The 26,603-nt window shown below is 49.4% G+C and overlaps 1 protein-coding gene across 3 annotated transcripts in view; it reads left to right on the forward strand.

The window, feature by feature from the left end:
• EXD3 (exonuclease 3'-5' domain containing 3) overlaps nucleotides 1-13,515 on the forward strand; it is a 136,395-nt gene extending 122,880 nt beyond the window's left edge. The window contains exons 17-21 of one of the 3 annotated variants that reach the window (XM_030961433.1): nucleotides 32-198; nucleotides 2,455-2,625; nucleotides 10,379-10,432; nucleotides 12,466-12,597; nucleotides 12,722-13,515. In XM_030961433.1, coding sequence (XP_030817293.1) covers nucleotides 32-198; nucleotides 2,455-2,625; nucleotides 10,379-10,432; nucleotides 12,466-12,597; nucleotides 12,722-12,739 — 542 coding nt within the window. In that variant the 3' untranslated portion in view covers nucleotides 12,740-13,515. Of the gene's footprint in view, nucleotides 1-31; nucleotides 199-2,454; nucleotides 2,626-10,378; nucleotides 10,433-12,465 lie in introns of all 3 variants that reach the window. The other 2 variants (XM_030961429.1, XM_030961430.1) reach the window with 2 other exon arrangements.
• Nucleotides 13,516-26,603: the final 13,088 nt, after the last annotated feature.

Genomic DNA, 26,603 nt, shown 5'->3' on the forward strand with positions numbered 1-26,603 from the left:
TGAGCTGAGGCTCACATTCTCTTCCCTGCAGCCTCAGATGCCTACTGCTTGCTGGAGATCTATGAGAGGCTCTGCAAGGACCCCGAGAGCTTCGGTCTGGGTTCAGACCTGACAGAGAGTCTGGTGGGAAAACAGAACAAAAAACCCAGGGCAAAGAAGCAGCTGAATAAACAAGAAGCACCATCACCTTCTGGACAGGTTTGTAAACATCTTCAAAGAGCTACTTGTTGCTCAAGACCCCTGCAAATCACACGCTGCTGCTCTCAGTCACACCATTCACTGGGCACGGCTGTTCTCAGGACTCTTGCAGCAAACATCCTCCTCACCCCTCCCTCCCAGGACACTCTGCTCTCTCCTTGGCCTGCCTGGGTCTAGCTTTCCCTGCTCTTTGAGGTTCACTTTCCTTGCACAGTGTGGGTGCAGATCTTTGTGCTAAGCCCAGTGAGCCTTGCTCATGGAAATGCTCCTTCCACATTTTGGGTTTGGATTCTGTGGCCAAGGTTTCAAAACTTCTACTTCCTTACTTTTCCTTTTTACTGAGCTTCCACTCCTTGCTTTCACATTGGGAATATCTCCTTTATTGTGTCTGGAGTAGAAGTCTGCAAAGTTAAAAGCAAATGATCCATCAAAAATGCCTTTCTGCTGAAGGCTTGTCTCTGCCTCCCTGCCCACCACCACATTCCATGAGAGGCCTCTCCCAGAAGTTTGTCTTGTGGCAGAGCCTTAATACTCCACCAGAGCTGTGCAACTCTGCTTAAGTATCTTGAAATGTGACTGGTGCCTCTCAGGAAAAACGTTTTACATTTAAAATGGAACCATTCAGTGGTTTGTACACCTTTGGAAACCTTGGCACAAATCCCATTTTGTTATTGCCTGAGAAGACCCACCGTGTGTATCTGTGTATCCTGAGGAACCCCAGGTGTGTGTGGAGCTCCTGAAGTCAGTGTCCCTTTCCATGGCTGGGCTGAGATGCTGCTGACTGTGTCCACCTGTGTGTAAATGTGCAGCATCCCTTGGCCTTCAGCAGGCAGGAGAACACGGAGCTGCTCCCTGAGCGTTGCATTTATGGGAATGTTGTGTGTTACAGCAGAGCTGGGTGCAGAGCTGCTGCAGAGGTGGGAAAAGTGAGCACTTCAGGCTTCAGTCACCTTGGAAACCCGCAGGTCATCTTTGTGTTCTGTACAGTCAGATTCATCAGCCGAGAGGCAGTTGGTAAAACCTGGACTGGGACGCCAAGAAAAGCAGACTTGTCCTGACTGCATCCAGCAGGACTCTAAGCTCTCTTTCCCAGTGTTTCCTTGTCTGAAGTGGGGCTAATGACTCTATTCCCCTTTATAAGCTTTTTGCTCTCTGCTGGCATGAAATGTGAGAAAAAAGCTCTGTATGACAGTGCTGGCCACTGGATAAACACTGGCTGAGAGCCAGCTGCAGCTCCTGCACATCTGTTTGAACAGCAGCAGCAGGGGTAGCATGTCCAACTGCCTCAGCTTCAGGGGGCAGCTCCATTCCTTGTCACTGTGTTCTGGTGTCACAGCTGCATCGACCCGGGTCCTGCAGGAACTGGTGACAGCCCAGTCTGCCCAGTGCTGCAGAGCCCTGGGTGCAGGGACCAGCTGCTGGGAACTGCAGCATCACACCAGGGTTGCTCCTGGACCTGAGCTGGTTCCCATGGAGAGCCCAGGGGGAGTTGCCTGGTGTGCCACAGCACTCCAGGAGCTTGGGGCCAGCTCCTGCAGAGCTGATCTGCAGTGCTGGCTCCCTGCATAGCTGCTGGCAGTGTCCTTCAGTCATCCCAGCTGATTCAAGTTCCTGGAGTCAAAAGCTGGACATTGGAAGTTCCTTAATAACTTCCCTTCTCCATGAATTTAGCTATTGTACTTCTGGGAGCCTCCCAAAGCCAAAGTCCTCCAAGTGCAGGAACTTCCCCAGCAGCAGACATTTGAAATAAAACAAACAGAATTCAGGCACTGCCTGTTTTTAACCTTCCAAAGATAACAGAGTTGACGTGGTTGCTTTGTCTACCTGTTTCTCCCTCTGTCTGTCCCAAATCATAGCTTTGGCACGTGTTTATTAATTGCAGACTAATTTAGGGGAACAACAGCCTTGGCTATGCTTCTGTGATTTCTTGACAATGAATGTCTGTGCAGAGCACTGGAGGCCAGGTTGGCACTTCTCCAGGGAAAGGCTGCAGGTCCCTGGATCAGGTGGCCAACTGGTCAGTGAGAGAATGGCAAATTCAGAATTAGCCCCATCATGCTCTGTCCCCTGCCTAGGTGGAATGTGGAAAGGATGGGAAGGAGGATCTAGAGGTGCTGCAGAGCATGGGGAAGTGATGACACAGGTGGAAGGAGGCAGTTGGATGTGCCATGGTGGGTGAACTAACGCAGGAAGTAAAAACACAAATTTACTAGGAATCAGACTTCTGCTCCTTATGGATCTCCTGCCTTTTTCTAGGAATTCCAAGGACCCAGAACAGAGCCCTCACGCCCCCCTGCCCCTATCTCCCCCCAGGAGTTCAGTGTGGTCTGTGACAACATGCTGCAGGGCCTGGGCCGCTACCTGCGCTGCCTGGGCGTGGATGTCCGGCTGCTGGACAATGAGGATGACCACAGGAAAGCTGCTGAGGTGAGTTCACAGCTCCCTTGTCCATGGGGACATGATGGGGCTTACTGGGAAGCTGCATTGCTCAGGCTGCAGGAGCTGCCCCATGGGTCCCTCCTTCCATCCCTGTGCTGATTCCCAGCTCTTTGGGTCACCCCAAGCACTGGCAGCTGGAATCAGCTGGTCCCTGCAGTGGTGTGCAGCCTTGATTCTCCACTTCCAGGAGAGAGGACGGGAGAAGAGACTGCTATGATCTCACTCTTACATGTGTCTCACTCTTATGTGTGTCTGTTTGTGTCATTGGCAGCTGGGGCAGCTCAAGTCATGAGAAGAACACAAGGGGAGGGTAAAGATCATAGAATCACAGAATGGTTTGCTTTGGCTTTGAAGGGGCCTTAATGATCATCTCCAACCCCCAAAGACGTGACCAAGTCACGTGTGTGTGCTTGCAACAAGACAAAAGTCAGTGAAAGGAGCCAACATTCACTTAGATTTCTAATGCACTCCAGTTTGGGCTTACAGGGAAGGTACTTGTCTGCCTTGTGTCCAGTTCAGTTGGGCAGAACCATAATCCAAAGATGGCTGTTCAATACAGAAGGGAGAATGTCCTTAATCAATGGCCATGTAACATCCTGGCTGGCCTTGTGAGGTGACTCAAAGGTGATCAGCCACAACTTGCAGTGGTATTTGGGAAAGGAAGAGGGGACCATGAGTATTGCTCTGGGCTCCCATAATAACTCTGCCCCTCTGCCTTCTGGATGAGAGACAAATGCTGCTTCATTTCAGATACATTTCTGCTACCCCAGGAGTGCAGATCACAGAATCACAGAATCCCCTGAGCTGGAAAGGACCCACAAGGATCATTGAGAACAGCTCCTGTCCCTGCCCAGCCCCCCAGCAACCCCACCCTGTCCATCCCTGGCAGCGCTGTCCAAAGGCTCCTGGAGCTCTGGCAGCCTCGGGGCCGTGCCCATTCCCTGGGCAGCCTGGGCAGTGCCAGCACCCTCTGGGGGAAGAACCTTGCCCTGAGCTCAGCCTGAGCTGCCCTGACACAACTTCATGCCATTCTCTCAGGTTCTGTCCCTGGTCGCAGAGAGCAGAGATCAGTGCCTGCCCCTCCTTTTCCCCTCACCAGGAAGTTGTAGCTACAATGAGGTCTCCCCTCAGTCTCCTCCAGGCTGAACAGACCAAGTCTCAGTCACTTCTCATACAGCTTCCCCTCAAGGCCCTTCACCATCTTCGTTGCCCTCCTTTGGAAACTCTCTAATGGCCTAATGTCTTTCTTATTTTGTGGTGCCCAAAACTGCCATCAGGGCTCAAGGTGAGGCCACCCCAGCCCAGAGCAGAGTGGGACAATCCCCTCCCCTGAGCAGCAAATGATGCTGGGCCTGATGCCTCCCGGACACAAATGTCCCTCCTGGCTCCAGGGCACTGCTGACTCACATTCAACTTTCTGTCAACCAGGACCACCAGGTTCCCTCCTGTGACGCTGTTCTCCAGCATCTCATTCCCCAGTCTGTTTGTATATCCAGGGTTGCCCCATCCCAAGTGCAGAATCTGTCACTTTCCCTTGTTGAACTTCATCTGGTTGGTGATTGCCCAGCTTTCTTATTTGTCCAGGTCTCCCAGAGGACCTCCCTGCCTTCGAGGGAGTCAAGAGAGATATCCAAGCCACACAGTGTGTGCTATCAAATGTGCATGGATCACCCAGCCTGGTGTGCAGGATGTTTCCTCTTCAGATGTCTGCTTGGCCAGAATCCGGGGCAGGCTCTAACTTCTGCAGAAATAATTAATATCTCCTCCCTGCCAAACTTGCACAAGTTATTTAAACAAACCAGTTCTCAGTGCCTCCCCCCAGAGCTCCGTCTCCACTTCTCATCCCCATCCCTTATCGTGCCACGGACAGGATGTTTGACATTGCTTTCTCTATGGTGACCGGACAAACATCCTTTCACTATCAAAAGCCCTTGGAGTGTTACTGTATTGCAGAGCCTTTGATCTGGGCTTGGATAATCAAAGATAAAAATAGACTCCTCCTACCCTGTTTGATATCTGGCTGGTCTTGATTGAATTGAAGTTGAATGTTGACCACCCTACGCCCAAAAACTTGGGAATGTTATTGCAAAGGCCAGCAGAGGGTTTGGATCCTGGTCACTGAGTACAAGACAAGATGGTTTGGGTATTGTCCCAACACAGTCTCAAACTGGTGTCACTAGGGACACCTAAGAGTGTACAGCATTAGTGTTTCTCTTTATTAAAGTCTTTTCACTCAAATTATTTACCAGTCATACTGCACTTCTCCTTGTGCCAAGAACTCCTGCAGCACCTGGCATTTGCTCCTTATTGTTCTCATTCCTTTTCTTTGTTAAAGTGGCATCAAGTATTGGTGGGCAGATGGGTCTGATCCTTCACCCTCTGTGACGTGTCCATCACATGACCGCCGAGCGTATGAATCCCCTAAGACCCAGAATGTCATGGTCTGACAGATAAGGTCGTCGCAAACTTAGCACTGATGCACTTTGACCCCATTCATGGAGGGCACGCTACCTGCCTCTAGACAACAGATAGTGTAATGGTTGCTAGAATATTAATTATTTTATCATTTGCAAGGAACTAGCATTTAAATTCCATTTTATGCATCTGTTTTTTTAATCTTTTTTATTTGGGATCAAGCTTAAAAACCTGAGAACTTCCTCAGCTGTGCTTGGGCAGTTATGGATTTATAATTTTTGTTTGTTTGTTTGTTTTTTGTTTTGTTTAGGCTAGCACATGGTGCAGAAATTGGTTTGGCAAGCCCCATTCCCATGGATGTGAAACCCTTGTCCTGTGTTATGCTCTGTGTTGTGTTGCTGCTATTGACTAAATATTTTATCTGGGACTTGTCATGTTGAGTTTGTCATGCCAGATCTGGAGAGGTGTGAGAGCAGGGCCTCTGGCACCACGATCCACTGGATCCCCTCTGGCTGACCAGATTTAGTGGTGGAGTTGGCAGTACGGGGTTTGTGGTTGGACTTGATGACCTGGGAGGTGTTTCCCAGCCTTAATGATTCTGTGATTCTGTGGTTCTGTTTATGTGCTGTGAGATGCTACCAGCTTGCAGTCTCTGATTTAATGATGCCATTTAATTAGGACTTGACTGGAGAGGTGACTGATTAAAGTTGCCTGTCATAAGTGCAGATACAGAAAATCTTTAAAAATGGAAAAACAGTAGAAATTCGTACTGAAAATGTCTCTGGTTTAATCTATCCTCATGTGAAAGGCAAAGAACTCACAGGCTGTCCTTACAGATACAGTGGGGGTGGTTTTTTTAAGCCCTCTCACTCAGTGGGGTGGCCGTGCTGTTTTTCCCATATTACCCTGCTGTCCTACCTGCTGTAGCACCTGCACACACCTGTGTGGCACAGCAGGTCTGCAGCTGGGGCTGGAATTAGTTCCAGATGTGCTGGACAAGCTCCTTTATCTGAGAATTTTTGCAGCCTGTGCACTGAGAGCTGGTGGGACCCACCATGTGCTGTCCCCAGCAGTCCTTGCCCAGCAGCACTGCTCACTGCACCTGAGGCAGGGCCTTTGCAGGGCTTCACAGTGGCCCAGGCTGCCCCAAGCCTGGCTCTCTGCTGTGTGGCCTCTAAAAAAGGGCTGTGTGCATCCAGTCATTCCTCCCCAGGGACTCTGACTCCAGCTCCAGGCAATCCATGGGGTAAAGAATGTGGAGATTCCATCTCTGGGATGCAGCAGGTTCTGAGTGTGCAGTTGCCAGTTTTGGGTGATCTACCCTTTGCCTTTGCACTTACTCCTACAAGCAACATGTTATTTGCAATTAATACAAGTTTATTTACTTAAAATTATGCCCTGTGCCTGTTGTGTTCCTACCCAGGTCTTTCATGCCCCATCCTTGGAAAATTCCTGGTCAGGTTGGATGGAGGCTCTGAGCAGCCTGACCGAATTGAAGAAGTCCCTGCTCACTGCAGGGCAGTTGGGACAAGATGACCTTTTCAAGATCCCTTCTAAACCAAACTATTCTATGATTCCATCTTGTCTTCTGCAAACTTCTCTTTGCAGAAAATCTTAGACCTATCTTTTGGGTTTTCCAGATAGTTGGAAGGAGATGGAAAAGTAGATTCTCCTATTTTCTCTGCAATTTTGGAGAATCAGGCAAAGCAGTGGGATCCTTCTCACACCAACCTTACAGGATCATCCAGCAGCCTGAGTGACTACAGTAGCTCCTGCAATATTGTACCTTGGGGGCAGAGCAAAAGGTTTTAAGAAAATGTTCATCGTCTCTTAGGTTTCTAATAAGAGACTCAGTGGAATCTCAAAGCTGTTTCAGTTGTGTTCTGAGTTGGTTTACTTTATTTTTTGAACGGACTTTGCTCTTGGTCTTCAAAATCATCCTCATCTCTAAGGATAATCTGATGCTAAGGCAAACCTGGTATCTTTTGAAGTATGCTAATAACCAGAAGGCAGGTAAAACTGGCTTCCTGAGGCTCCTGTGCTGTGGAAGATTCCCTTGCAAGGTTACACCTACCCTCCAAAGCTCCAGGTGAACCAGCGAGTTGCAGAGAAGGGCCAGGCTGGATGGATCTCAGGAGCCAGATAGAGCATTGTGCACCCAGATCTAAATTGCCCTAGACTAATTTGGAGCCAGGTGACACAAAAAGGGATTTTAATCTTGCAGTGAGCAGATCTTCACCTAATAGGGGAATCTAATCTTGGATCTTGTCTCAGCTTTGACTGGCTTTTTCCATATTTTTGATGTAGGTGACATTCTCCAGGTTTGCTGGTCTTTTTAGTCTGGTGGGAAGCTAAATTCAGAGAGGGCAGATGAAGAGCTGTGTTGCTTTTAAGATCAAGACTTGGCTTTTGATGTTGGGTCAGCAGGAGGAGAAGGTCTTTCATTGGAGACCTTGATACAAATGGATCTGCTCAGAGAAAACTGGGCGGATGGTTTTGGTGTGACATTTAAGGCCATGTTACAAAACCATGTGATAACTCTGTGCAATTTATACTTTTCAGGAAGGCTGAAGGGAAGATTAGGGTTGCAATACTGGGAGAGCTGGACTGAGTGTGCTCAGAGCTGTTAAGCTCTTGGTTTACTGTATCTTTTAAAAGAGCCTGGGATTACAGGGAGGGCCTCTGGGTTTGGACTGGGTTTTGTGATCCCCTTCTCTAGCAGATGCTTGTCTGGGTGCTTTCCCAGCACATATCCCGGCGCAGACACTTTCTGTCCTCTCCCTTTTGGTCTGAAGTGGGGCCTTGCTGGCCCGGGCTCAGGATCACTGCAAGGGGAACACAGCTTTTCCTGTACTGCAGTTTGGCTCTCCAAGGACATGTGGCATTGCCCAACATGTGTCTTGCACAGACTTGGCAAAGTTTAACTTACAAATCCACAGCCTTGTGCTGCTGTTTTTTGGAACCTCCTTTGGCCTTGGTTCAGGACGCTTTAGATTGTCACGAATCATCCTGCTGCTGGTGCTGGCTCGGAAACAAAGGGTCTCTCTCTGCCCTCTCTCCTCAGTCGTTGCCCTTCCAGGTCTCTCTGACAGTAATTCCTGTGGGTTCATTCATTTCTGCAGGATGGAAGTTGGCTGAACAGACAGACACGTTAAGGGATAATCAGTAATACCAACAGATTAGGGAGTGCTTTCTATCCAGAAGGCCTGAGCCTTTTCCAGAGGAAGTTGATATTATCTTTGTAATAGATTGTGAAACTGAGGCCAATGCCCTCTCTGAAGCACTTGGGCTGGAGCACAGGTCCCTGACACCCATGCCAAAATGCTGCCGTGGGTGTTCTTTTCCTCTCATTTGCATCCCTGACCATGGTCCCAGTGCTGCCTTCCCTTGTTGCTTTTGCAGAAAAAGAAGGAATTGTGCCCTTTTCTCCAGCACATACCCTCTGTGGTCTCAGTCAGATGTGTGCTATCACATGGCTTTTCTGGCTCTGTGTGCTTCTCCCAGTCATTGTTCCAGAGGCTGAAAAACATGTTGGAAGAGTTATTGCTTTTCTCCTCTTTATTTGATGTTCTTTGCCTGTCTCTGCAGAGCCATTTAGATAAGGGGATTTATCAAGCTTGAACTAATTAACCCTGGATGCAGAAAGTCAGAATGGAGTGTTCCTGCTGTGAAATCCTCAGACTTACCCTGAAGCAAACATGGGTCTGGAGGAATTTCACATCCCTTTTCCCTTGATGGCAAATCCCTGTGGTGACCTTTTGCTGTTGCCTTACCAGACCTCCCTCACTACCGTGCCACAAGGGTGCTGTGGTGGCTGCTCAGCAGCAGGACTGCATGGGGTGTCTGTGCTGCCCCTTCAAGGCTCCTGTTCTTAGAGGTTTTTTTCCTTTGTTGAGTGAGAGAGGGTTGATTTTGAAAGAAATCCAGTAAATTTGCCTGTAGAAAGATGTTTTAGAAGTTGTTGCCAATCACTTTCTCAGTGCAGAACTTTCAGCCAAAGAGTGACTTCACAACTAAAGGAGGGAAGCAGATACCTGAAAGCTCAGGAAGAGGAAAAAAGGGAAAAAACAGGTTGTTTAGCTGCCTGCACAGGGCCTTTAGAGCCTTCTCCCCCTTGTTTCCTGTTGCCATAGGTTCAGTGAGTCTTAAGAGAATGACTACCCAAGACAGAGCTTAGAAGTTGTGGTTGGTTTGTCTGGTGTTCCCTGGCTGTGCTTGCTGATATCTCTCCGGGAAGTGCAGCAGGACTCTGATCCCAAATGTGTCTTCCTGCCAAGGGTAGAGAGGGATTCAGACAGAGCTGCTGCACTCTGAACCAGATGAGAGACCTCCATGACACACATCTGGAGTCAGTGAAAAACATGAGGGCTTCTAACAGAATCCAAGCCAGAGAAGAGAAATAACCTTGTGCCTACTTCAAAGCACTGATCTCTTGTCAGCAGGATCAGAGCTGAGTCCTGGTTCACATGGGAATCTTTGTGAATCCTCCTATTGCTGCAGCCATGAGTCTCTGTCCCTCCTCCAGGAGGGTGAGGGGTGGCAGGCAGGGGCGTCATTCAGTCATGTGAAGGAAGGTCAGTCACACTTCCACCCTTGCAGCTCCAGAGTTAGTGCCTCCCTCTGGCAGCGCCCCCTGTGCAGTGTCCCCGAGCCCGGGGGAAGATCAGCAGGGCACTGATGACTCCCTGGGAACTCAGCACAGACCTTCCACTTGAAGGACTCTGACAAAAGCTCAGGATTCCAAGTCGGGAGGCGGTAAACACTTCGGGAGATGTTCCCTGCAGCCTGGAAAGGTGTAGAATTCCTGTGTGTTGGGTTGCCAGGACAATAACACCCTCCTTCTCTAAGGAGCAGTTTTGTTAAAGGTATGACGTTTGCAGACACATTTCATGGTACATTCTTTTTCTAGAATTACCTCCTTAGGTTTTTTTTTCCTTTTCCCCCTGTGCAGTAGAACTGTTTCCTTCTTTGTGACCCAGACTGGGGAAATAGAAATAGTCTGGGTTAAGGGAAAAAATTTAAAGATTGTTTTTGTATAGAATTGTTTCAAGGTGGAATGGTTCCCTGGGCCATCTGTGGTACAGATGAGCCAGCAGCTTGTTCCAGCACATGGGAGATGAGGCAGGGATTGGTGGGGAGGGGACAAGGGGTGAGCCGTACCTTGGAGCTGCTGTTGCTGTCAGGAACTCTTGGCCAGGTGTGGACTGACACTGAGAGAAACACTCGATATCTCCAGTGCACCTCCTCTCTTCTGTGACTGCAAGTAAAGCCTGAACTCAGTGTAACTTCAGCCCCTGTTCATTTGGATTTTTACTGTTTTTTCCAGATTGCCCGACAGGAAGGAAGAGTCATTTTGACCTCTGGACTCCCATATCAGACTGTGAGTGTTCCAAGCTGCTGGCGTGTTTCTGGCACTGATCATTGCATGGTCTGGGCTGTGCCGGGGAGGCAAGAGGAAAAGACAGATGTGAATGCAACAGCTGGCTTGGATTTTTCATGTTTTCTCCACTAAAAGCTACATTTAGGGTCTTCAGAGGTTTGCTGTTCTCAAGCACCAAGGCTTGGGGTGAAATGTTTTTTTATACTTATATTCAGTCCTGTATTGGTGGGGAGAGCAATTGCTCTCCATTGGGGGTGGGGGTGGAAGTCAAGCCAGACAATCCAGAACAGTGTGTTTCTGTCTGGCCTCACTGGCAGGTGAAAGGCAGCTCAATTTCTGTGCTTTTTATCCCAGAGATTCTTGCTTGCTGGCTGGCTCCACACTGAAAGAGTTTCAGCCCTCAGGGACATTTCTTCAGGCTTGGAAGGGGGAGATTGGAAGGCCCCAAGCATGGGTCTGGTGGAAGCTGGAGAGGTTTTGTGTTGCTATACAGAAAAGCCGAAGCAAAGGCCAACCTTGCCCTCAGCACCAGCTGTTCAGAGCTGTTCACAGACATGCTTCAAAATGCAGTGCTGAGCCTGCCAAGTCAGTGCTTGGAGAGCTGTGATGTCCTGTTGCAGGTCCTTTGCAATTTTTTAGTGCCTAAAAATCCATTTGGAAGAGTGAAACTGTACTGCATGAGCCAGAGTTCTGTTCACATGAGCCAGGGTGCAGGACTTCTTTGTCACAAACTGTCAGTATAAAATCTCCCAGCTACTCAGGCAGCCAGTCAGAATATTTGCAGAGTAGGGGTTGCTGATTTCCTATGGAAAATCAGTGTGGAATAAAACTCCTCCCCATAATGAGACACTGTGAGGCAGGTGCAGCCACCCTGCAGGTTCCTTGAGCCTACAGCTGGTGGAATAGGGAATCCAGCATCCTCTTGTTTGCCAGAGCTCTAATTTCAAAGTACTGCGTAGAAATTGCAAAAGGAAAATAACTGCTTCCAGGGTACAATTCTCCTGAGAAATACTCTGGTTCCCTCGGTTCCCTTGCCTTTGGATGCCCTCCACAAGGACGGGATGGCTCTGCCAGGCCCCTTTACTGGTGTGTAGCTGATCCCACTCCTGTGAGTCCTTAGCATGGTCATAAGATGTGTCTGGGACTTCCCAGTGCTCATTCACAGATGCACTTCTCTACAGACTGTGGAACAAACATTGAGGGACTGCCCACATCAACCCCTTCAAATTTCTTGGCCACCAGGGAACTCCAGGTGAAACGTTTGTGTGAGTCAGAGGGGTTGAAGTGGTCACTGGACATTGTTTCCATCATTGTGCTTTGGTACACTGTGTGGGATCTGGCCAAGTTTCCTCAGAAAGCTGGGACTGAGGTCAGTTTCCTTTTGCTGCCCCTGTCAGCATCACCTTACCAAAATGTGAGTTGACAGGACTTCAGTATATTTTATAGAATAGAATAATGGAATTGTTAAGGTTGGAAAAGACCTTTAGGATGATCAAGTCCAGCTGTTAACCCAGCATCACCACCGTGGTCCCCACTAAACCATGTCTCCAAGTGCCACATCCAGATGACTCTTGAACACTTCCAAAGATGACTCCAACACCTCCCCGGACAACTCATTCCAATGCCTGACCACCTTTCTGTGAAGAAATGTTCCCTGAAATCCAGTCTAAACCTCCCTTGGAGCATCTTGAGGCCATTTCCTCTTGTTCTGTCACTTGTTAGCTGGGAGAAGAGGCCAATCCCCCCCAGCTGGACCTTCCTGTCAGGGACTTGTAGAGAGTGAGAAGGTCCCCCTGAGCCTCCCTTTCCCCAGCCTAAATCATGTTTCATACACATAAAATCACGCAGTGCTTCAGGAGTCAGAGCTCTTGCATCAGTGGCTGTTAGGTTACCAATCATGGTGCTCAGACCAGAATTCAGACTGTAAACACACACTAACTCTAAGCATTATTCAGAATTCAAACCAAGCCAAGAGCATCAGAACAGCCCCAGATGCCCTGATGCTCGGTCTCACTGGTGTCTCTGGTTTGCAGCTGCGCTCCCAGGTGGGAGAAGGAAGGTGTTTCTCTGTGAACTGCTCCCAGAAGGCGAAGGAACAGGCGCTGCAGGTACTGAAGCACTTCAACGTGCAGGTGTCCCTGGGTGACATCTTCAGCCGCTGCCAGGTAGGACGAGGCTGGCTCCAGCCCCGGCTCCCGCTCGCTCACCACTCCCTGCGCTGCCTCGGTGTCCTGGGCCTTGCACTCGGTGTCTTCTTGGTTCCCAAGAGTTCTGCTTGAACTTTGGCAGCACCTGGCAAAGCCGTGAGGAGTTCTGAGTGCAGTCACATCCGTCACAGTGCTGAGGGCTCAGTCAGAGGATCAGAGGCTCTGCATCTGCAGCTTTGCTAGAAACTCGCCTGTTTTTCTGATTTTTGCTACTTGGCCTGCGTTTTGGCATCAACTGTCATGGTTGGACTCTCTTTGTTGCTGTGTTCTCTGTCTAGGACACATGGTGTTTTAATTATAAACCATGTTTAATTATGGCTCTGTGATTCTGTTAACACTTAATTACTTTAATAGGAGGATTTTTTCATAGGACTTCTTTTTTTTTTTCAGAAGTTATTAGGTTAATTCATGTCCATGCTAGTTGATGGCTGCAGATTGTGGTTGGCACAGGATATCTGTGGATTGCTGTTAAGAATAAATTTTAATTGTGTTAGCTCAAATCACCATCTCTTCCAATTTCACTATTGTGTTTGTTACAGCAACACGCTGAAACCTATCCCTTCCCAAACTGCATTATAAAACCAACAGGGAACTTCAACGTCTCTCACCTTATCAGTGTCTATAGAGAGAAAAAAAAGCAAGTTGGTTAGAGAATCAGCTTTTTCTTAGGGATTAACAAGCCAATGAGTCTGGCTCAGTGCCTCATGATGGAGATCTGGGGTCTCCTCGCCCAGTGGAATTGCACAAGTAGCGTAGGAGCAGACACACCAGAGAGCGTGTCCTGAACCTCTGTTTATATCTGCTGTCAGATGTTGAAACTGGATCTGTAACTTAGAAAGCAAATAAGAGTTGTCCAGCTGGGCAGGTTGGCTGTGAGAGGAGACTGACGAAACTCCCTGCAGGTCAGATCCACAGAACAGGGGTTCATCTTACTGCAGGATAAATGGATATATTGAGCTATGGGATACTGCCTTCAGTCCTGTGGTTTTATTGTCCCAGAACAGATTGCAGTTGTTATACATACATATATTTATAGTGGCACGCTGGCTTCTTGGCTGTTTTAAACAAACCTTTAAAAAACCTCATGGATTCTCCAGTTCCTTGACATTCCATAAAATAGCAGTGTTCCTCCTGATGGTTGCTGAAATACCACAAAAATAAGCACACACACACACATAAAACCATGCTGCAGGAAACTCAGTGCTCTCTAATAAATGCACGAGACTGTGCAGCAGACAATGGAAAACTGACCCCTCACCCAGGATCTGGGGTCTGGAACTGGTTAACTCTATGGGTTTAGTACATGCTGTCTTAGTTTACAATATAAATAGGGGTAATCAATCTGGCTAGGAATATATACTAAGTGTTCTCTTACTTCCAGGAGAAATGCCTTCCCTGTAAATTGTGGTGGTGGAACAGCTGCATGTTTTATACCCCTCAGCATGGGAAGATGCTGATTTGTCCAACCTCTCCCTGTTCTGAATCATATTTACCTTCATTTAAAGCCTTGGCATTTTGGAGTGGATTTTGCTCAGCTGTCTCTGCAGACAGCACAGGTTTGGCTGATGTGCTGCTGATCCTCTGGAGGAGAATCCCAGCTCTCGCAGCTGCACTTCCTGGGGCTGTGTGCAAGGGGAGCCGTGGGCTGCACAGGCAGCAGGATCATCCTCCAGCACTCTGGAAAACTGACAGCCCACATCAACAGAGGCAATTTCTGCCTTCAGGAGGGTACTCTGGGCCTACATGGCGTACAGAGACTTCAGCAGTTCTTTTATACGTCCTTTCTAAAACATCCTCATTCTTTGTAAACCTAATTGGGCTTAATTAGGATGGAGGCCGGATCCTGAAACTGCTGAGCTGTGCTTGCCAGCCTGTCTGTGCTGCTCCAGTGCTGGGTCACAGACCTTGTGGCTCCCAGACTGCTCTGAGCTCTGCTCCTCCTTGCAGAGCACTTTGCTGAGGGGTGACAGAGTGGTGACAGAGAGTTTTGGCTGCCCCTGCAGTGGGGGAGCATGGTGGGCACACAAGCAGAGCTCCAGAAAGAGCTGAGTGCTGCTGTGTCTGTGCTAGGCAGGAGGATGGGCAGTACTGACCCATGAGCTGGGCCCCTCTCCTCCCGCTCCTGCACTGAGCTGGGCCTGACCTGCCAGCAGGGATGGGTTATCTGTGTCATCAGCCCTGGCTTCATGTCACAAGAAGCAATGTGGCATCCTGCCTGCTCCCTCTGTCTCATGGAGCAGGGGCTTGTTTTGTCTCCTGGGCTCTGTTCTGTAAATGACTGGAGTGAATATGGCAACAAATGTTGTCATAACAATTAGTGCGTGTAGTTCAGAGCACGTGGTAAAATTAGGTCCCAATTCCATGTTGTACCCAAGACTGCTGGAAAATACGTTTCCTCTGTCAGCTTCCGCAGCAGGGATGGTTGGGCTCTCTTTTGCAGATGTAAAGAATGGGCTTGCTTTGCCCTGCCAAAATACTGCTTCTGTTAAAACAATGGCCAATACTGGCTACCTTTGTCTGACCTAGAGCACCAAGTGCATAGGGAGGGTCATCCAGGGGCTGCTCAGCATTTCTGCTCCCACTTGTGCTGGGCTTCAGCTTGGTTGCTCCACTTAAAGGCTTCAGGAGCGGGGACTGCTGCCAAAGGTGTCAGTGATGGTGCAGGAATGACCTTTTCATTCCATGTGTTCCTCAAGTGCTGCATTGTAAGGACTCGGTGATGATCGTGGTAAAGCCACCCCTGCAGAATAGCTGTAGCTGGGCCTGGTGGTGCCTTTGGTGAGAACATTTAAGTGAGGCTGAGTGAAAATAAGATTAATTTTTGGTGACATGCAAAAAACTCCAATAGAAGCTCTGCATTTCATAGTCTTAAAATGTTACAAGCCCATTCCTTGTATTTGAAATGCAAATGTCATGTGCCTGTCACCCCTGCACACATTTGAGTATCTTGTATTTTTCTTCTTTTCAGACAGCTGAAATACTTCCTTCAGGAAAGGACAGTGTGAAATAATGTTGTGAAATAATGTTTGGGGTGTTCAGACATGATCAGGTCAACATTTTGAACCCTTACAGTAGTCAGGAAGATCTCTGTGGAGTTGTTTGAGGCTGATGTGGGCAGCCTTAAATGTCAGCTCACAGTGCAACTCACCCAGGAGATCAGCAATGCTCTGCTCTCCACAGCTTGGAGGAGATTCTAACACAGAACTAGCAGTCAAAGAAGGAAAAACCACCCAAACCTGCTGAAGAAGGCATGGACTCCAGTCCATGGGCACAGACAGCTGGCAGCAGGCTCATTTCATAGTGGGGTGAAGTTCAGCTCCTCTCCCAGGCCAGCAGTGGTTGTCTCCCACCCTTCCTGGTGCTGTCCCTGTTTGGGACATCCTGCTGTGACACTTGGGTATGGCCTGGTGGAACAGCAGGAGAACATGAACTCCTTGTGTCCATGTCATTCCATTCTCTTAAAGGAGAATGAATTGTCTCTTGAGAACAGCCATGTTTTGGCAGGATCCATTACCTGAATGACTGGTGTGACTTTTGCCATCTTGCTTTTCCATGCCATGTGATTGAAACTCCCCCCAGAGCAGGTGTGGGCCACGCCTCTGAACTTGGCACCGTGCCAGGGCCTTGTCACTCGCTGCTTGGTGAGCCCAAGGGCCCAGGACGTTTCACTTCCCATGGCTGAGGTGTCTGGCCCAGCCAACTTGTGTCAGTGAAAGAACACTGGTGTGCAAGCAGATCATGGAGGCACAGGGCTGGCAGGCTTGGGGTGAGCAGTGCTGCTGACAGGGAGGAATCCCAGCTTGGATGGTGATAAACTGAGGAGATAAACACTGCAAGTTGTTAGCTTTACATCTTTATATCACAGGGGTTTGTCACTATGGCTTGAAGGGACAACTGTGTTCAGTGTTGTTTGGGCTCACGAAGAAATTCCTCCTGGAACCTGGAAGAACCTTGTGGTTAAAGGTTTCTAATTGCTGTAAAACACTCACTGGTGTGAGGCTCTGCAGCTGGGTGTGGAGCCAGGACAGCCTGTCCATCTGCAGAAAAGCTGTGCTGGGCTTTACTGAAAAGTGTAGCTGCTGCTCAGCTCAGTTCTGGGTCTGAGGCTTCGCTCAGGTACGGGGGGGAGCAGGCTGGGGGACCTGGGTCCTGCAGAGCCTCTGTGCCACCCCCACCTCCCCCAGGCCTCTCCTTCCTTTCCCACCCTCTGTTTGACTTGACCCTTTAGCCTTTAAGCTGGCTGGGGCAGGGACCCCGCTTGAACAATACCTTACACAACAGGAGGCTGATCCCAGGTGAGGTTTCAAGGCTTTCCCGCAAGGAAAAATTATTGCAATTATATCCCCTGCAAAAATAAATGTGCGGGAGAAAAAAAATCCCAGGCTCCAGCTGCAGTTTGTGCATCTGAACAGCCCCACATTGACAGGGGGATTATCTGCACATTCAAATAGGTTGTCTCTTGCATGTCAGTGAATGCTCTGATCCTAAATAAGCAAATTACATCAACTATTCTGATGTCCTGTTTAACTTATGACCTCAGCCTGAGCACTGCAGGATATGAGAGATAGCTGCTCAATTTCATTGTCTGGAGATCTGATATATTTTTGTATTTTTTTTGTGCCCCCCCTCCCCCCTTCAGTTTCCAAACTACTCACCCCAGCTTTTACAAAGGTGTTAGCATGGGATTAGGAGTAGGCGGGGAGGAAGAGAGGAAACCACCTTTTTTTTTTTTTAATTAGGTGCAAAAGCATTCTAACAGTTGTAGCAAATGTTTCTGGTTTTTTGTGGTTAAGGTAACAAATTTCATTGCTGCAAAGCTCATCATGTGCAAGCTGACTTATGCAGAGGGAGCCCAGGATGGAGCAATCCATTTAGCAGGGACAAAGAAAAAAGCCTTGTGATGAGATGGAAACCCTGTACTTGGGGCACTTTGCGAGAACCTTTGAAGCGAGCCTGGGAACTCTGGCAATATTAGTTGATAATTAGTAATATAGATCCCTCAAGTTGTCGTTTAGATTGAAAATGTGCATGTCTCTCATGAGCCTCTGTCACACCAATCTGATCAGCAGGCTTTTTTCTTCCTTTTATGTGGGTTGCTCTGTCGGTCCAGACGATGATGAGAACTGCCAGGCATCGTCTTTCTCACTCATTTGTGAGCTGAGCAGCTATCTCCTGCTCCAGCGTGGCATGGAAGTGGAACCAGGGCAATTTTGCTTTGTGGTCACCTTTCCTGGCCTGAGCAACAGTAATTTCATTCATTTTAAAATACCAGCCGTCCTTCCCCATGTGCAGAGAAAAACCAGTAAGATTTAAAGGCTACGTATTTCATGAGATGTTTCTGCCCCAGCAGACAGCAAGGGGGTGGCCTTGGGAGTCACTCAGGACAAAAAGCATCTTCAGCTCCAGTGGGGTTGAGACATCATCAAAGAATTCAAAAATGTCAGTTCTCATAGCCCCTGGTTCAGCTTTGGAGCTGCCCTCCACTGATGCAACATCATGTCCCCATTTACTTCCTTTCAGCCCTGAAACCTCTTTGGAAAGTGCTGTGTCACACTCTAAATGAAGAATTTAGAAGGTCACGTGTGCTGGATTTCCATGACTTGGGAACGCTGAGAAAGAGAATATCATTTGGAAACCCTCTGTGGTTTAATAAAAGGTTCATCCATAGGATGCAATTTGTCAGCGCCTACAGGTCAGGAAAACCTGTGATTAAGAGCATCTGTGGTTTCTCCAGATGTGTGAGTGAGCTGCTTACTCCTCCCCAGTCACCCAAACCCAAGCTCAGCCCGGTGCCTGCCCACGACGTGGGCTGTGATTTCTTGCTTCAGAGTGTGATTGTTCAACACAAAGGGTGAGGCCCTCTTAATCTTTTTGTTTATCCTGGGCTTGGCAATTCCGATGTAATCTGCAGCCTGTGCTGCAGAGGCTCCAGCCAGGAAGCACAGCTGGTATTATTCTGCCTCGACAGACACTGTTGAGGGAGCAAATTGCCCTCCAGAGGTACTTGTCCAGGGCTGGCTGAGTGGCTGAGTGGCAAGTGCTCCTTGCCCTGGCACCGCGCCCCGCTGAGAGGGACCAGCTCTTTGTGTGGAGTGGCTCTACACGGCAGTCATTAAATACCATCAGACTCTGGGATAATTTGTCATGGCAAATTCCACTTCTTTTCAGTCTCTGGTTGAGATTTTTATTTGCTAACCTCTAGTGGTTTATAAATGATAGTGAGAGCTCATAGTGAGTGGTCACTGTTACTTGCAAGGGGTGGAGACACCCCGAAGCGCCACAAAGATCAGGGAATGCTTTGGGTCAGAAGGGACCTTAAAGCTCATTCAGTTCCAACCCCCCTGCCATGGGCAGGGACACATTCCACTATCTCAGGGTGCTCCAAGCCTCATCCAGCCTGGCCTTGGACATTTTCAGGGATCCAGGGGCAGCCCATTTTGTGCCAGGGCGACCTGTGCCAGGGCCTTCCCACACACAAGGAAGAATTTTCTCCCAATATCCCATCCATCCCTGCCCTCTGGCAGTGGGAAGCCATTCTCTGTGTCCTGTTACTCCAGTTCCTTGTCCCAACTCTCCTGGAACCCCTTTAGGTACTGGAGATTCCAGTAGACACTGAGCAAGCCCCAGCTTGTGGTTGCCAGGCAGGAGGGCAGCACTCTGTCCGTGATGGCTTTGCAACATGATACGTGAGTGCACACAGCACCAATTCTGTAAAATTCCCAGCCTGGAGTTGGCTTAGCCCTGTGCTGTTGGCCACATAAAACTCAGAGTCCCCCAAAAAAGGGCTCGACTGGGCCTAATTCTCAGCAGCGAGCCCAGCCGTTGCTGCCTGGTTCCCACAGACTGTACACTTCCCTGCCAAGATTTCAGTATCTTCAGAAATTCAGTGGAGCATGAAGGTCACAGCAAGGGGAGAATGACAGCCTGAGAGGTTTTCTTCCCCTTTCAGCAGCTCGGAGCAGACTGTTGTCTCTCTCTCATGTTGACTGTTTTCATAGGGTTAGCGTGAAGTTTATGTTTTACACAGCCCAGTGGCAGTCGGAGCTGGGATCAGCTGTGTTTCTTCAAGGAAGACGGTCTCATGTTGCAGACTTTCTTTCTCAGTGTCTGCAAAAGCTTGGTTTCCAGTGCAATTGCCCTTACAGATCTTTGTCTTGAGGTTCTCTTTGTGGATGTATGTGAGAGACTGTACCCAAGGTTTCGGTTTGGGTATTTATTTCATTTCTTTTATTTTCACTTGCAAAGCTGCAGGCGGAAATTAAACTTCAGCGGGGGAAGCTGTTAATTTTTCACAGTGTTATGTATTCCAGTGCTCAAAATGATGATGCCAAATTAGCCATTAGAGGTCAAACCTCAGCTGACAGCAAATGTTTTCTTTTGAGGAAGCCATCCTTATTCCTGGGAACCAGTTTTGTTGTCCTGTGCTAAATGCAAGAAAGGTATGAATGTGTGGTTTTTCCTGGAGGGCAACACTAGCTGGAAAAATGCTGGTTTTAGCCAGTAGAAACAGCACAAGCAAACAACGATTGGCAGTGAAAACAGCACTTGTATTTAGACTAGCATAGAAAAGAGGACACAATGTAGGACAGAGTAAATGTCCTTTTATACAGCCTGTACAAGGCTTTTTCTTCCTCTCATGGGTTTGGATAGACTATGAAGTGTGTTGGTTAGCAGAGAAGCTGGTGCACTGGGAGAAAGTAATGAAGGGTCAGCGGGTGACAGTGATGGAGTGACTGTAAGGAAAAGGAGGAACTCTCTGGAGAAGGCAGTGACACAGCTCTGACTCCCATGTGTCCTGAGGAAACTGTCCCCATGGTTTCTCTGAAATGTCATGAGAAAACAAGAGATTTTTAGCCAGTTTAAGTTCTGATGGTTTCCAGTCCCCTGTGCCTCCTGAGGTCATATTTCAGTGTATTGACTGTGTCAAGAAGCCAAAATTCCCATGTTTTATGCACTGTGTAGTTTCTCCTCCTTTTCAACATTGGTGTCCTTATAATGTTCTTTGTTTGTATGTCATGGTGAGGGTGGCTTGGCCAGCTCCTGATGTTTGAATGGGAGTGGGGACTCACCAGAGCAGCACAAAGATCATGGAATGCTTTGGGTGCAAGGACCTTAAAGCCCATTGTCATGGTTTGACACTGGCACAATGCCAGTGCCCCATGAAAATATACCTCCCTGGTGTTTGCTGTGAGATGTGACCAGGAAATAAGCAAAGCAGGCCTCTACCTTAGAAAAAAAAGTTTATTAACTAAACTACAAAAGGAAAAAAAACCACACACACGCACACACACACCTGGAAAATGAAAACTCCACAAAAAGCATTTCCTCCTCCCCCCACCACATTTCCAATACATCTTCCAAATTTCAACTCTCCATCCATCACCCTGTAAATACTCAATTCCAGTCCATCAAGAGGAGAGGAGTCCTTCTTGGGGCCATGGTGACCTCTTCCTTGCATGCCCAGCGCTCCCACCACTGGACAAGGAACAGAGCTGCTTCAAGGGTTATCCTTTTAAGGGTGCTTTGACCAGTTCCAAAAAAAAGCACAGTTTTCTCTCATCTCGGGACCTCTTGTCCCCCCCATACTTGTCTACCCCCTGGGGCCGGGGGGTCTCCAAAACTGAACCCTCTCAGTTCTGAGCCATCGCCTCCCCCCTGCATGCAGCCTCTGTGTCGCGAGGAAGCGTGGTTCTGTCCATGGCTGTACCAAAAAGAGTCCAGCAACCAGCTACTCCATCATCTCTTTCCAGCCTCTTCTTTACTCTCCCAGCCTCACTCACTGCTCCGACTGTCATTCTCTTGCCCATTTTGTCTTTATCATCCACTCCATCTCCCCTCCGGGAAAGGTCCAAATGCTCTGTGAGGTCTTCATTGTCCAGAAAGGGGTTAACAAACTCCTGCACGCGGCCAGGCTCCTTCCCTGCTGCACTCCCCCCTTCCCCCTCCTTCTCCACAGGCCGATATCACTTCAAGGCCACAGGCCCGTAGCAGCTTTCTCTCTCTCGTCTTCTGGCTGGGGGGGGGGGGGGCTGCCCAAATCTTCTCGGGGCCTCTCTCCCTCTGTCTTTCCTGGGGGGGGCTGCCCAACGCCTCCTGGTGTCCCCACCACCCTTCCATCCTGAGGGGTCAGGCCTACCTCTGCCAGGCTGCAGGTTTTCCCTCCCCCACCCAGCTCGAAGCCGGGCAGGGGAGGCCTTGCCTCTTTGCTGGCCAGAAATCAAAGAGGGAGCCCAAGGGAGTGCTCTGCTTCTAACCCCTGTGTTCTCAGAGGCGCATCCACCCTCAGTGGCCAAGCCTGGTGTCAATTTAAAATCTGAACACCTATTGGCATCTGGCCACTCCATTCCCAGAAAACCTGCTTCCTGTAAACCCACAACACCCATGCAGTCCCACTCCCTGCCATGGCAGGGACACCCCTGTCCAGCCTGGCCTTGGACACTGCCAGGGATCCAGGGGCAGCCACAGCTGCTCTAGGCACCCTGTGCCAGGGCCTGCCCACCCTCACAGGGAACAATTCCTAATTCCCAATATCCCATCCAGCCCTGCCCTCTGGCAGTGGGAGCCATTCCCTGTGTCCTGTCCCTCCATCCCTTGTCCCCAGTCCCTCTCCAGCTCTCCTGGAGCCCCTTCAGGCCCTGCAAGGGGCTCTGATGTCCTCTGTGGAGCTTTCTCCACGGTGAGCACCCCCAGCTCTCCCAGGCTGGCTCCAGAGCAGAGGGACTCTAGCACTGTGATAACTCAGTATCAGACCAATGTTTTCCCAAGTCCCATTGAGAATCCTGCACAAAAACCGTTGCCCTGTGGTTGCAAATGACACTAACTCCTGCAATATGCTTTGTGGGGACTGCACAGCTCTGCAGCCATCCCTGGTCCACAGCAGTGCCAGCAGCAGACCTTTGTTCCTTCAGAGGAGGAATGTGGGATCTCCAGACATATTTGGAACCTTCCTTGGAAGCACCATAGGCTGAGCTGCACCTACTTGGTTTCATGTAGAGTTTGCCAAATCTGTAATTGCTCAGCTGCATTTATCTGAAGACCCTTAGTCATTAAACTGTGTCACTTCCTATGGCATAGATCAGCCTGTATCTGTTATTTATGGTATTAATTGGAGGAGGTGTCTCCCTGTGCCAAAACTGTGTGTCCGTGGCTCCTGGTGAGATGTGGTGCAGGACTGTCTTCAGCACCTACTGCTGTAAAGGCATTTCCAGCTGGTGATGATAGTCAGCAACATCTGTGGGGTTCTCTGGCCTTTCCAGGAAGGAAGACCTTGTCCCCACAAGGTACATCTGGTCTGAATGAGTGGCTGGATAGAAGAGACCATTTTGTGTTTGTGCAAACCCTCTCATCCAAGGACTACACAGAAACAGGGACACAGAAACCGGGAGAGCCACAGCAGTATCCTGGTCAAAACAGAGACAGAAAGCCTTTAAATGAGTTTCTCAATTCATGCATTGTATCAGTCTTGATGAAGAGGATATTTTGCAGCTATTGTGATGAAATGCAGCTAAGCCCAAGGTAGGATCTGGCTGAGCTTAGAGGGAGAAATGGCAGTTGTAGGAGTTTTGGCAAAGGTGGAAAATGTAACATCCAGGGCACACTCCTCGTGAGTCATTATCTTTTCTCTGGATAAGGGGATTTGGATGATTTACCTGTCCTAATTTAAGACACACAGTCTGAGTTGATCACCCTTTTATTCATGGAAGTGCTGGGACAGGATGCAGGTGAAAGTCTGGTTCTGTCTCATGCCCAAAAGCTTCTCTATTCCCATACCCAGCTCAGCTTTTCTCTTGATGATTTCTGGGAGAACTGCCCCTGCTGAGGCATTTTAGTGAAGTGGGAGAGGCTGATGTCTGAGATGAACACAGCCTGATTTATTTTTGTTACTGCACATTAAAAAGCTGTGGTTAAAGGTGTCCTGCAGCCAGGAAGGTGGTTCCACAGCCCTTGTCCCTTGCCTTCTTGTCCATCCCTCACATTTGCAGCTCATGCCTGGGAAGGGGGCACATGGGCAGCCAGATGTTGAGATTGATCTGGCTGAAATGGAAGTTCCTATCCACAGCTGAATCAGTGCCTTGTAGCCACAAGGGATCTCAGGAACAAGATGTATCTCAGGTGTACTGATGGTATGGACTGTCCACCTCCAACAGCCATGTCCTGGCTGGGTGCCCTGCAGAGGTGTGGGTGGACCAGTAACCTCTGCAGCTGTTGGGGTTTTAATTTGACAGTCTAACTTCACAGACTTTAAAGAAGGGGAGATCACTGAGCTTGGTCCTGGCAGGAAGAAATGAGCTGGTGGTTGGAGAGAAGGAAGTTGGTGACAGAGGAGTCAGAGGAGGAATATGGTTCCCTACAAACAAGGTCATGTGAACGGTGACAGCATGGAGTGATCAATGTGCAAGGATAATAGGTCACTGGGGAGTCAGCCTGAAAGCTGAAGCCTCTCAAAATATCTGGAACATTGTGGAAAAGAAAGTTAAGAAGACATCAAGTAAAGCTAGACAACTCTTGCCCCCGGCCTGCCTCACTATCCTGCTTCCCTCAGCATGGCTTTGCACACTCCAGTCTGTGACTGTCCGAAGGAGTTGGGCACTCAGAAGTTGTTTGTGCTTCCCTCCGTGCAGTGCCCGGTGGTGAAGGGTTGAGCCTCAGCTCTCAGGAGCAAACCCACCCACAGGCAGGAGCAGCCTCCCTGGGCCTGACCAGCTCCGGCTGCCCGCGGCTGTGGGGCCGCTCCTCCCCCGGGCGGGGCCTTCCCTGGATCAGCCACATTTACTGGCATTTACTGGCGGGCTCACATTACCCCAGTGAAAATAATCGGTTATGCAAAGTTACGCTGTTTAGATTGGGTTTCTTCTGTGTGGCCAGCGAGGTGTGAAAGTCAATCTGCGCCGCAAACCCTGTGGGCACTTTCTCCCTGCTGGCTGGATATGATAGCTCTGGGCTTGGGCTCGTAGGGGGAAAAGCTGGCCCTGGGCTTGGCTCAAAGGGACACAAACCACAGGTGGTTACAGTGGGACGGAGCTCCTGAGCTGCACAGGGCTCCAAAACCCAGCCTGGCAAAGCCAACGGGTCACCTGAGAGGAGGGTGTGAGGGCTGGCTCTGGGGAACCCTTCGGTCCCCTCGCCAGGCTGGCAAGGACAGGCCGTGGCTGCTGACAGAATAGGCTTGCAATGGTTTTATCATGGAAGACAGAATAATTAAAGTTGGAAAAGTCCTCCAAGATCAAATCCAACCATTCCCCCAACCATGTCCCCAAGTGGCACACTGATGCAGATCTTAAATCCCTCTAGGCTGGGCAGCCTGTTCCAGTGCCTGACCTTTCTGTCTGATCTCTAATCTGAAACTCCTCAGCACAACTCGAGGCTGTTATCAGTGCACTCCTGTTCCCAGGCCATCATCATGGTCCATGCAGAAACTGCAGAGTAATCAGTAAATCTTCAGCGTTAGAAGGACTTGCTGTCACAGAAGTCTTTCATGATATTCCTCTGATGCTTTTCCTTACGATCATCTTCTTTTTCACCCCCAAGGAATCACAGACTTGGAGTTTAAATGCAGAAAAGCTTCTGTGGACCAACAACCCCTCCTGCTCTCCTGCCTGCAGCCACGGTGTCCCTGTGATTCCTGCCCAGAGAGCCGCAGGCTCACTCCCAGTTTGAGCTGGGGGGAGGCTGTGGGGAGGCTGTGGGTGGCCGGGGCTCAGCTGGGGCCCTGAGCTGACACCCCAGTGTGCTGTGGATGTGTGGTCAGAGCAGTGGCACCTCACAGTCACTGCTCAGGGGCTTGCTGGCTGCTCCTTGGTGTTCATGAGCACTGGAGCATCCCAGGGTCCGTGAGGGAAGGTCCAAGGGCTGCTGGTTTGCCCAGGTTCTGCAGCCCCGATGGAATGGGAGAAACACAGAAAGGCAGCTCATGCATATTTAAATCAGTGCCAATTTATGCTGTCGCTGATCTGTGACTTACCGCAGTAACATTCATATTCAGCTTTAGTGCCAAAAGCAATACTCAGCTGCTTTCTTACTCCTTAATGAAAAATACTTCTTTAGGGCTTCTTTGAAGTCCCCACCCCTGAAAATCCCAGCTATATTGCCATCATTGTTACTGTTAACAGCGCCTGCCAGGCCCGGGAGCCTTTCCTGACGGATAGCTCCGCGGGGCTTTGTCCGGGGCTCCCATTCAGCGCCGCGCTACAGCCAGTTTGAAATGGCTAATGACGGGCCTCCCAGGGGACTGCTGCCAAGCTCTCAAAGACCTCCCAGGTTTGGAAGTGGCAGGGTGTCCTTTTCCTGGGGCCAGCCACAGAAGGAATGCACACACTCAGATTCTCCTACCTAAGCCGCATCAGTCAAGTTATTTTTTCAGTTGCAAAGAGTCATCCATGCGTACAGAGCCGGTTGCTTAGCAGGAGAGAGATAGCTGTGTCAGTAGAGGACATGGAATAAATAGAGGGAAACGGTTAGGTGGAAAGATCTCCACTAGTTTGAGGCATTATTGTGTTTTAACGTTGAAAATACTCTTTTGGAAAAACATGAAAGGCTTTGAAAACTTAAGCCAGGGTCTGTGTCAGAGACAGGACAAGATTCACCCGTCCCCAGGGTGCAGTGATGGTGCAGTGATGTTTATGGGTGCAATTAGGAGTGTGAATGGTCTCGGTGGGCCCAGCTCCTACAAGCCATTTGCAAAGGACAGCCAGAAGAACACTGGATGGTCCCTCAGGGTCTGTTGGAAATGGGACTGGGCTGTTTCTGCCAGGATTTCATGACAATTTTAAGTCGGTGCAGGCAGCCTGTGCAGCCGGATGGAGCCGGGCCTCTGCTTCCTGCCCCGTCCCTCTCTCACCCCCCTCGTCCCAGCACAAGTGCTCGTTTAACTGCAGGGCCACAGGATGAGGGAACTGATCCCAGCTGAAACGGGCCTGTCAAAACCAGATGGTAAATTTTATCCCAGCTCAGCTCCCCAGTCTGGC

Source organism: Camarhynchus parvulus, chromosome 17 (assembly GCF_901933205.1).
Source record: "Camarhynchus parvulus chromosome 17, STF_HiC, whole genome shotgun sequence".
Taxonomy (NCBI): domain Eukaryota; kingdom Metazoa; phylum Chordata; class Aves; order Passeriformes; family Thraupidae; genus Camarhynchus; species Camarhynchus parvulus.